The 12,215-nt window shown below is 28.0% G+C and overlaps 4 protein-coding genes across 4 annotated transcripts; all 4 read left to right on the plus strand.

Annotated features, from left to right (window-relative positions):
- Positions 1–1,065: 1,065 nt before the first annotated feature.
- Positions 1,066–3,292, plus strand: EIN_149940 (hypothetical protein; the record flags this gene model as incomplete). The annotated part of the gene is made up of 2 exons (XM_004257890.1): positions 1,066–1,159; positions 1,470–3,292. 2 exons carry the CDS (start codon positions 1,066–1,068, stop codon positions 3,290–3,292), a joined length of 1,917 nt encoding a protein of 638 aa, XP_004257938.1.
- Positions 3,293–3,577: 285 nt separating this feature from the next.
- Positions 3,578–5,453, plus strand: EIN_149950 (hypothetical protein; the record flags this gene model as incomplete). The annotated part of the gene is made up of 2 exons (XM_004257891.1): positions 3,578–3,601; positions 3,681–5,453. 2 exons carry the CDS (start codon positions 3,578–3,580, stop codon positions 5,451–5,453), a joined length of 1,797 nt encoding a protein of 598 aa, XP_004257939.1.
- Positions 5,454–6,578: 1,125 nt separating this feature from the next.
- EIN_149960 (protein serine/threonine kinase, putative) lies at positions 6,579–7,109 on the plus strand (the record flags this gene model as incomplete). The annotated part of the gene is made up of 1 exon (XM_004257892.1): positions 6,579–7,109. One exon carries the CDS (start codon positions 6,579–6,581, stop codon positions 7,107–7,109), a length of 531 nt encoding a protein of 176 aa, XP_004257940.1.
- Positions 7,110–7,382: 273 nt separating this feature from the next.
- EIN_149970 (hypothetical protein) lies at positions 7,383–10,097 on the plus strand (the record flags this gene model as incomplete). Its single annotated transcript, XM_004257893.1, has 1 exon — positions 7,383–10,097. The coding sequence occupies one exon, from the start codon at positions 7,383–7,385 to the stop codon at positions 10,095–10,097; it is 2,715 nt and encodes a 904-aa protein (XP_004257941.1).
- Between the last annotated feature and the right edge of the window lie 2,118 nt (positions 10,098–12,215).

The raw sequence follows: 12,215 nt of genomic DNA on the forward strand, positions 1-12,215 counted from the left end.
AAAATAAAAAAATAAAAAAATAAAAAAATAAAAAAATAAAAAAATAAAAAAATAAAAAAATAAAAAAATAAAAAAATAAAAAAATAAAAAAATAAAAAAATAAAAAAATAAAAAAATAAAAAAATAAAAAAATAAAAAAATAAAAAAATAAAAAAATAAAAAAATAAAAAAATAAAAAAATAAAAAAATAAAAAAATAAAAAAATAAAAAAATAAAAAAATAAAAAAATAAAAAAATAAAAAAATAAAAAAATAAAAAAATAAAAAAATAAAAAAATAAAAAAATAAAAAAATAAAAAAATAAAAAAATAAAAAAATAAAAAAATAAAAAAATAAAAAAATAAAAAAATATTTAAAATATTTAAAATATTTAAAATATTTATCAATGTTATTCCAAACCCAATTTTTGCTCAATTATCAATAATTATTTTTTAAAACAAATAATTATATTTTTCAATTAAATTGTCAATATTTGTTTTTAATCAAAATTTGAAAACCATAATTGTGAGACCCATGCTTCTTGCTTTTTAATTTTGTTTTGTTCAAAATAATTTGAATGATATACAATAAAATATGGTTATAAATTAGAGTGTCTGAAGATTTGAATTTTCCCAAAAATATCAATTATTATGTAATCATTGAAAAGTCTATAATAAGGGATTGTTGGTTAAGACATTTAACTTATTTACTTATCATGTTTCTTTCGACATTCTGCAAAAATCTCCTGATTTTTTTTAACATTTAAATTGTAAAAAAAAAATAAAAAATAAACATTTTTAAAATTATAATAACAAATTAATAACAAATTAACAATTATTAATAATATTTTTAACTGTAAAATCATAAAAAATTGTTTTCAAAAAAAATATTAATATTCAATTTTTTGTTTGAATATTTCAGTTGTCAAATGATAAAAATTAAGTTTATTATTATTCGAGTTTTTTAAGGCTAAATTTAAACTTTGAAATATTCTAACCATGGGTATTGAAAATAAAATTAGTGTAGTTTTTAAAATACAATAACAAAAAAAATATATTTTAAAACCAATAATACATAAATACTTTGAATGAGCGCATTGGTTCTTTTCTTTGCAATATCAACAGCTGATTTATTATGCCAACCCACTTCGAGTCAATGTTCGACAGGTTTTAAAGTATTGTGTTTGTTTATATTATGTTAAACAATATTTTTAACGTTATGTGTATTTTTATTATATATAAATTATATATGACAGTTTTATGATATAAAATCAATTATTATACAAACGTAACAATACAAATTATATATAACCGTTATTTGATACATTATTAATATAATATTATAATTATAAACTTAATTTTTTTAAAAGAACAGTAAATAGACTAAACCTTTTAATATATAATATATTAAAATTGATATTAAAACAAATTTTATGATTGTAATAAAAATATTTAATTTTTATTAAAAAACTAAATAATAAATAACAAATAGATGGCGAAGGTCCAATCAAACAATGCGATGTCATATATATTTCTTATACTTTTAACATGAAGTATGCATGTTCATTGCAATTTGAAAGCCTTCCGTTTTTTGAAATAGATGGAAATTACGATTTAAGTGTTGATAAGAACATCATGTTTAATAACGGCATTTCGTTTTTAATTGATTCGAATACAACACTGAGAGGAGTGTCACAATTTTTTAGTGTTCCAATTTCACTTTCAGAAGGATCATCCGTAGAAATATATAACGATTTTGCAATGGAAGATATTACGTTTGGTGTGGGTACAATAACAGTGACTGGGAATCTGAGAATATCAAATAACATGAAAATAGATAATGGAGGGGTTTTAAATGTCAATGGAAATGTAATACTTGAAAATAATGCAATTTTTGAATGTGAAAATTGTATAATAAAATGCACAAATTTTTATATGAAAAAGAACACGACTTTCACATCAAACAAAAAGAGTGTGGTACAAGCAAAAAAGATAATTGCAGAAGAAAAATCTCAGATGACATTTTTGTCGACTTCACTGCAATTTGAAAAATTGGAAATTTACAAAAAGTCATATTTAAATTTCTACGACGTCGAAAACTTGAACGGAAATATTCAATGTATTTTAATAGCTTCAGAGTCAAATTTGATATTTACAAATAAAAATTCGTTTAACGAGTTAAGTTTGACAGTTAAAGAAGGTAGTAATATCATTTTTGATGGTATTAGTACATTAAATTATTTGTATGTAAATGACTCCAATGTGACACTTTCATGTGAAAACAGTTTGACTGTTAATAATTTCATGATAAGTGGCAATTCGTTGATATCAATTTATAACAATAACGCATTGAACACAAAAACAATACAAATCAAACAGAATTCTTCATTCAAAATCGACTCAATCGACACTAATATAGTGTTTGACACTTTCAATATAAATGATGATTCAAAAATGGTTATTTACAATTCACACAATTATGATCAATACAATGAAACAGTCATGTTAAAAGGACAAATTCAGTTTTTTGGATCTTCTATTTTTGATGTTCAGAAATATTCGTCAGTGACTTTGCTTGGCAAACTAAAATTTTCTGGGTCGTCTTCGTATACAATGGCGGGGTGTCTGCAATCGAATAATAACCACTTGGAGAATGATAATACTATTATGTTTGTTGACAATTCAACACTTCTCCTATATGTAAACGCAACTATTAAAATGGTCAATTCTATTGTCTTCTTAGACTCCGTGAAAATATTTTTTAACAACAACGTTTACATTGAAACCAACACGTTTTACTGTTACATTTCATCAAAAGTGTATTTTGAAAATGACTCCCACGTTGAGTTGTATAGCAGACTCTCCTTCTTTAACGTGTCATCAACGCATTATTTAAACAACATCACCATGTTTATCGATTTTCCCAAATACATCCAGATGACTTCTCTTCATATTGTTTGTTATCATTTCGAGATGACTCCACTGTTGAATATAGTTCGAGTGTCTTTCTTCATGTCAATTCGTGTGTCGAATTTTTCAATAGCACCACTGCAATATTTCCAATTGGTTCACATTTTGAAATTCAGAATGGGATTTATTTCTTCGATTCGAACTCAGCTTCAAAACTCAATGTCAGCATTGAGAGCGGGGCTGTATTTTATTTATATGGTAAACAGTACATCCCAAGTAATTGCATGGATTTTTATCATACCGATAATGATATACGCAGGTGTTGGGGGTTTTATATTGGGAAGTATGCTACAATGCATATATACAACGCCACTGTTTATAAAAATCCAATTTTCACGCTGTTGAATGGTAAAGTATCGTATATAAAATCATCTATTTTATCATCAAATTGTTTCGATTTATTTTCATCGCCAAAAGGTTACAAAAAGGTAAAGTCCGCCACATCAAGTAATTTCATGTCTTTGGCTGACAACAAACTAAGAAGGTTTTGCCCAAATAGCGTCACTAAAAATTTCCAACACCAAAATTCTGACACCAAAAATATTAAAAATATTAAACTTTTGGAAATTTCCGAACACACAAAAACCACTTCAAACAAATTTTCTAAAATAATTCCGAGAATTCAAGAAAATGACACTTTTTTTCCTCGAAACAGTTTACGAAATTTGGAAAATAATAAAACCCTCGATGATGGAAATTATCCGACTGAAGTGTACTGCCATTTGAATGGAAGTGTTTACACGGAGTTTTACATGACAACCGATTGAATTCATCATTCACACACCCCCATTGTCCATATAAAAACAACGAAACGTTTCCGTTGTTAGTCATATCTGAGGTGAAACACTTGTTTATAGGAAAGACTGAATATCCGGTGTATATTGACTTCAAACAAAAGTTCTCAGTCGATGTGACATGTGACAATAATGAAGTGAATCAATTTAAAGGCAACTTTGGTGTTGTTGGAAGGGAAAAACTATTACAAGTTGAAATTCCGAAGTGTGGAGAATTTATAGAAAGAACAGCAACAATCAAAAAAGACAGCGCCGAGTTCAGAGTTAACTGCAAAAACGCTTCTGTTGCATTTTCAAATGAGGTTAATGGGAAGGTTGGATTAGGACAGAACAATTACATGTTTATCAATATATCAAACATTCCACTGATTCTCTACATAATAAACAGTGATTTGTACACACAATTTCTGACTTATAAGAGCGTACAAGGTACTTTATTAATGAGCGACAATTATTTAAGAACAACAAAAGGAACTTTGTATGACAGTGTGTATTATTATAATGTCTCATTTAAGGGTAAAAAGAAAAATGGAGGGAAAGATGTCCCACATATGTATTTTAGCAATAGCCAATATTTCACTTGTGAAGACAAAGCTTTAACTTGTGCAAATAAGACATATGCAGTACAATGTAGTCAAGGGTTTATTATGAATCAAGCAGGCAATTGTATTCATATAGAAAACTGTAAAACTACAATAGGAGGTATTTGTATTGAACTTGGAGGGGCGTTCGACTATGAAAACAAAGAATTTACAAAATGTGATAACAACTGCTTTTTATGTGTAAGAAATGTCTGTTTTATATGTGGTGCTAATTCGATTCTAATAAATGGTAGTTGTCAAACAAAAGGAATTGGAGGGAAAACAGTAAACTCTCATTCTACAGTGAGTTGTGAAGATGGTTATTTCAACATGTTAAATTCATGTCACATGTGTCACACTCGTTTTGAAAATTGTGAACTTTGTAACAAGAAAAAATGCACCAAGTGTGTTTCTGGCTTTTCATTTAATAAAATACAGCAATGTGTTATACAAACTTCAATCCAAAATATCTTAAAAACGACACCACAATGTCCACTTGGGTATTCAGTATCCGAAAATGGGAAGTGCACTGAGTCAATATCACATTGTATACATCAAAGCGAATCCACCTGTTTACAATGTGACAGCAATTATATTCTCTCATATGGAAATTGTTACCAAACTGTTATTAGTAACAATGAAAGTTGTAGGGTATATTCTTCCATTGGGTGCATTCGATGTAAAAAGGGGTATTACACTGACAAATCCAACAAATGCAGTCCGTGTAACATTAAGTGTACTGAATGCACTGGAAACTCCGAGAAGTGTCAGAGTTGTATTCCTGGGACGGTCTTGTCGCATGGGAAGTGTGTCACAATATTCACTCTTGAGGGGATATGTACTTCATTTGAAGCGAATGGGCAATGCACGCGGTGTACCGATGGGTATTTCACAGTGAATGGAACGTGTCAGAAATGCACACATCCATGTGCGATATGTAAAAATGAATTGATTTGTGAGAAGTGTGAAAACAAGTATTTTAAGAATGAAATGAATTTGTGTGAGAGTGTGTATAACATCTCAAATTGTAGTGAAGTCTCGGACACTTCGGGTGTATGCAGTGCTCCGATGGGTATTACAAAAGTGGACTGCGCTGTGCCAAATGTCAAACAAATTGTTCGAAGTGTATAACATTCGACTCTTGTTACAAGTGTGATAACAACATGGTGTTGGATTCAAATGTTTGTAAAGAACGCTTGTATATTGAGCATTGTGTTAATGTCACCAATTCATTGTGCGAACAATGCGACTTTTGGCACAATAAGAGGGACGATAAACTGTTTTGTGACACACTCAATTTGACCAAAACATTACTTGTTATATTTTTGGGGTGCGTTTTGGTACTGATTATTACTTCGATCGTTGTGAGTCTCATCGGATACCAAATCATACATTCTCGACATCTTTATAATGAGAGGAAAAAGAAAGGGGTAATATCAGTTCATGACATTAAAGAACCATTAAACTGTTTTAAAGATGGGATATACACTGATAGTTCAATTTTAGATCTGGGAGTTGATGTCCCTGTTAATAAAATAAGCACATTTACAACACTTTTTGCTAACAAATCCGATTTATTGGTCAAGCTTCAATTGGTCTATAGACAAAACAATAGTTACGATATCACCATCTCTCCTCAAGTTGTAACTTTGCGACCCAATGACGCATGTGTTTTTACAATTGATATTACACCGAAATACTCTGGCGATTTTAACGAGTTTTTAACTTTAAGTTGCGTATTTCTACGTCGTGGAATAGAAACAGTGAAAGCACTCCCATTAGTCTTTTCTACAGAACTTCCAACGTGGATAGACAGCAGTTGTATCACCAATATGACTGAAATAGGACGAGGCGGGAATGGTACAGTCTATCGAGGTATATACAGAGACAGAGTTGTGGCAGTTAAGACAATGAAATGTGCTAATATGTGTGACACAGACGACGAATTTACAACAGAAGTTGATATGTTACAAAAAATGCGAAGTCCGTTTGTTGTTGAATTTGTTGGTGCTGTACTTGTTGGGGAGAAAAAGATGATTGTCATGGAATTTATCAAAAATGGGAATCTTGAAACGATCATAAAGAAGTATACATACCAAAAAGATGAAAAAGAAGAAGTGCAAATTATAAAAATATCAAAAGAAAAACAGCAAGACGTACAAAACACAATTCAAGACAAATCAATTAGAAACGATGAAATAAAATCAAGTGATGAAAAATCAAATGTTCTGTTGCAGACAAACTTGTCACTGAAAAATGGAACTGAAAACTTTCAAAAACGTCCGTTATAAAATCTTATTAGATGCAGCCAAAGGAGTAGAGTACCTGCACACCAACGGTATTCTCCACAGAGACATTAAGCCCGGGAATATATTAGTAGAAGAATTGGAGAATATCACCGAGGTGAATGCAAAATTGTCTGATTTTGGGAGTGCGAGAAATGTGAATTTGTTGATGTCAAATTTGACGTTTACTCGAGGAGTTGGAACGCCTTCGTTTATGGCACCAGAGATATTGAACGGACAGAAATACTCAATTGAAGCGGATGTGGATGCACTTGGAATAACTTTCTTCGAAGCGTTTGCGTGGGAAGAGGCTTGTGTGGATGTGAAATATTTTTTTGAAATAGCAGAACGTGTGTGTAAGGGAGAACGTCCGAAAAATAAAAATTTGACTGAAAAAGAAATAAAAATACTTGAAAAAATGTGGGCGCAAAATAAACATGATAGAATTCCAATAGAAGATGTTGTTAATATTATGCAAATAATGTTAGATAAAGTTCGATAATGTTATTTATTATTCATTCTGTTTTTAACGCTCAAGAAAAGTGTTATTGTTTTGATATTATTTATGTTTTTTTGTTTTCCCATTATTTTTATTTAATGATACTATAGTGAGAAATTTTTGTTGAAACAATCAAAACAAAAAGTTGTTAATAAAATTTATTAATAATAAACAATAAATTTTTAATTTGTTGTTAATTATCTTTTTGACATATTATATTTGAAATTCAAATTTTCATATTTTTAAAGTTTGAAAAACTTAAAAGTCATTGACGATATGAGTAAATTGGAAAGAGTGTATTTGATGAATGTTACTTTATACGTCAACACGGTAGATTCTCTTAAAACATTCGAACAAGTTAACAAAAAATGTTTTGAGTGTTTGCAGAGTCTATTCATCAACCCTCTTATTAATTTGGAAATTGAGACTTTTGTTCTATTTAAAGAGCCTCGTGAGGCTTTATATTCTTCAATCTTCAAATTTATAATAAAAGCGTTTCCAAAGATTGAAACTCTTCAGTGTTACGATTACATGTTAGGCAACAACGACAAACTTGTCCACAAAGTCAAGAAAATACGAATTGTAAAAACCCCACACAACAAGAAAAATTATTACAAGAACATTCATTTGCCACATTTCCACCCACAAATAGTCACATGTGCTATCCCAAAAATAGAAAATTACTATGTTGGCACAAAATGCGCCAATTTGTTGCCAACTGACAATTACACCAATCTTAAAAGTGTTCATATGAATGGGTGGATCCGTAAACCAAACATTTTACAAAGGATTTTTGAATTAAAAAGTGTCACAAAAATAACAATTTGGAATTGCACCCACCCGACCTTCTTATCATCAATCGAAACGCAAATTGAAGCGCGTCGGATGAAAAAAATGGCAAACGTAAAAGTTTCAATTTTTATTGAAAAAACGGCAATCAGAGAAATACTTAAAAGGGATTTTGATGTTGCTATTTTAAAGCTAAAGAAACTAAATGTCGACGTATTTGATTGTGAAGAGAATGTTGTTGACCACTGTGGTGTACTTGATAATTCGAGATTTACTGGGGAAGTAGTAATAACAAATATGAAAGGATTGGATTTGGTTGGGTTTAGAAGAGACGAAGAGGTTCAAACAGAAGACCAATTTGAATACATCGGATATAAAAAGTGGATTGAATTAACACGAAAAATTAATAACAACAACACACAACAAAGTGTAGAACAAAAAGATGAGCAAATGACTACAACACAAAACGAACTTATTGAATACAAAAATGAAATCGAGACACAAAAGAGTGAAGGAAGCAATGACAATTTGAATGAAGGAAATGAAAACAATACGACACATGATGAAGACACAGATGAAGACTTGCTATATTCAGAAAGTAATGCAATAACTTCTTCACAAAATAATGAAATTCAAACGGATATTCCAATGACATGTCCATTAGTTGTATTAGACAATGTAATGACTGAAGTTGCGCTTTTAACTCACCAAATTACAAAATTAACTCTTTTCAATATTTCTAACATCAAATTATCAAAACTATTTGCGACTACTATTTTAATTGTGAAATGCACAAAACTTGAAGTTTCAATAAGTGCTGTCGACATGATTAATTGTATTAATTCGTCACATATTAAAATTGTAAATTTTGGATATATCAACTTTTTTAATTTGAAAACATCAAATAATATTATTATTGAAAATCACACAAAGTATCATATTATGAGTATCGTCGCATCAAATATAAAAACTCTTTTACTTGCAAATTGTATTGTTGAAAATATAAATGTTGAGAATTGCACAAATTATGTGATGTCAAATTGTGAATATGGAAATGTTGAGTTTACAAGTTGTGACAAAGTCTCTATGGATCTGACAAATAGACAAATTAACTCTTTTAAAGTGAAAACTTTATCATTTAATCGCATCACCAATTCAAACATCCACACACCTTTAAAAGCAATTTTGAAAATTTCCAGATCACATTTTGCACAGTTTAAAAACATTTTTGTGAACACTCTAAATGAGTATTTAAGAGAGTTTGACAAACTCCAAAAATATGACAACGATAATGAATATGAAGTCAATTTTATGAATGGTGTGACTTTTATAAATGGGAAACTCACGATGGTAACTTTTAATAACGCCAACAAAATCCCATCTTTAGAAAATATTGATGTGAAAATTTGCAACGAAAAAGAAATTAAAGAAATTTTCATTGAAAAGGCGAGACGTGTTTTTATTGATGTAAATAATGACATCAAAGTCATTTGTGGAGAAGTTGACTCTGTAGTTAGTACTTGTTATAGTATTGTTTACCGCGAAGAAAAGTATTTGAAATATGTAGAAATACAAAGGTGGATGGATGAAACAGATTATATTGTGGAGGTGTACGGGCATGTTAAATTGTGTGCATATTATATCACATATCCATATAAAGATCTTAATTTGAACGATTTTTATTACGATCAAAATGATCATATCGTTATTAATGTGTTGAAAGCCGAGTACATCATTAATTTGTCTGATATGCCTATAAAACGTATATACATCGAAAGAACCTCGAAGTTTTGTGGTAACAAATTAATACTCAACAATATAACCGAATTTGTTGATTTAAAAAATATTGATTTTAAGGAAATAGTCGGAACAAAGTGTTTAACAATTAATAGAAATTACAAAGAAAACAAATACGAGAAAACCGTGTTTGAAGCACAAAAGAAAAAGACGCGAGTGAGTTGGGCGAAATGCAAGAAAATTGTTTGTAGTGAAAGTGTTGAACAAATTGTAGTAAAAACATGTGACAATTTGGAGGAAATTGTAGTTGGAGAAAATGTTGTTAAGATACACGTGCAATCGTGCAAAACATTGAAACGAATTATTGGAAAAATCAAAGGCGTGCAAGTTGTAGTCAAAAATTGCCCATTACTTGGATTTAATGATAGAAGTTATCAAAAGGGAAAAGTTTTGTTTTTGCCTTAAATCAATTAACGAGTTTATTAAAAGACATTTTTGTTATATTTCTAAATGTTGTATAACCACTTTTAATTACAAAATTTGTTTATAATTAAAATAAAAATGATTGTTCAAATTGTGTTAAAGTTGTTTTTAATTTAATAATAAACTATCTGGGTTAGTTGTATTTAACTCAAAACAAATTAATGATACATTTAAACAAATATTCAATTGTCAAATACATGCCAATTATAATTATTGTTATTACTAATCACTGTAAAGACATATAAAATAACAAAATTAACATTGTCAATTTTGAAATCGTTTAATTTATAAAAAAATATAAATTAAATAAACAACTAATACAACCTGTTTTGCATTTATTAATTTATGAAGTTTCAAGACGTCGATATTATTATTTTTTGAAAGCTTTATTAAGCCTTATGGAAGAAACAATAAACAAGATAATACAGTGTTTTATCTTATTTTTATATTTAACAATTTTTAAAAAAAATAGAAGAAAAATGAAATTGAAAAAAAACAAAGTACATTTCCAATGAAATTAAACAAGTATGAGACGTTTTTTTAAAAAAACTGATCATCTTGAATTCAATGACGAGTTAATTAAAAGAATTAAAGTAATAATTAGTGGTGTCAGTGTGTAATAATATATATCTGTCTTTTCCGTTTGAACACCAAAAAATTACACAAAAATTTTCTTGGTGAAATTACCATCATTTTTTAGTTTTATATTTTTCCAAAGTTACAAACTCTGAGTTTTTTTGTTTGTGAAATCTCATTTTTGAACTTTGATTTGCATATTTGTAAAGGATAACATGTATTGCAATATTTTAAGTGAATAACAATACTAAAATGTAATTTTTAACAAATTGTTCATGTTTCTAAAATGTGCAAGTCTCTATTATAAAGAAACATTTGAATGTGTTTTGTCATAAAAAAACTATTGTTTTCCAAATATTTCGAAATAAGTCAATTAATTAATTAACGTAATCAGAGTAACCGAATATTTACTCTGATTAAAAATTTTAAAAGAAACAAAAACGAAAAAAACAATTATATTTTTCGTTGTTTTTAACACTTAAAAAACACTCCCTATTAAATGTGTATATAAATATTTATTTAATATTTTGGGAATTGACTACTTATTTTTTAATAGTTTAAATATGGTAAAACAAACTATATTAATAAATTAACAAAATAATAAATTATTTACCAAGTGCAGAAAAATACAAGAAATAAACAAAGTTTTTACGTGTTAAAACAATTTGTCGTTGATTCACAATGTCTTGTTACACCTTTATTGTTCTGTTTTAATTTCCAAAATCATCAAACATACTTGTTAACACCAATTATTAAACTCAATGTGTTCACCAAAATCAGTCAATTACATTGCAATTTGTAGTAAGAACAGTCAATTAAAAATATCAATTTTTAGAAAATGTAAACTTGAGTTAAAAAGTTTTCTACCTATGTGTAAATGGCGTGTAATGGTACTGTTGAGTATTTATAACATGAACTTTGTTGTAATTTTTCATTTGTTAAATAATTAAAATAGTATCTATTTGTTTTTAAACTAAAAATCAAACTAATGATATGAAACTAATTAAAAAATATTATAATTTTGACAGTCAATGAGATCTTTGAATTGACAATTTTTTTTAGTAATTGTTAATTATATCACCAAAAAGACGAATCTTTTTAATTAATTTGGTTTATTATTACGTTCGATTCCTATTACTTAGCAATTAAATCGATATCAAATAAAAGCCAAATACAGTCATTATTGTCAAAATGACTGGGTTTGGGAAAATGGTTATTGTCAAGAAGACTTTTTGAAAGAAAAATAACTTATAAATAAATCAAAAATAGATCGACAAAATAATTATGTTTTGACAATTTTAATATTAAAACTATTATAAATAAAAAAATTCAAAATAAATAAATTTAAATATTTTTGTGATTTAAAGATTGAATAAACTGAATAAACACATTATAATGAAACCAGACAAAACCATTAAATACAAAAGGGTTTTTCTTGAGAATTGGCAGAGAAAAGAGTTGCTGTCAATTAAAAAAAACAATCCAAATGCTACTGCCAAAATGATTAAAGAAATGTTTCTACAA

The sequence above is a fragment of the Entamoeba invadens genome (genome assembly GCF_000330505.1).
Source record: "Entamoeba invadens IP1 unplaced genomic scaffold scaff_1105074726367, whole genome shotgun sequence".
In the NCBI taxonomy this organism is placed as follows: domain Eukaryota; phylum Evosea; order Mastigamoebida; family Endamoebidae; genus Entamoeba; species Entamoeba invadens.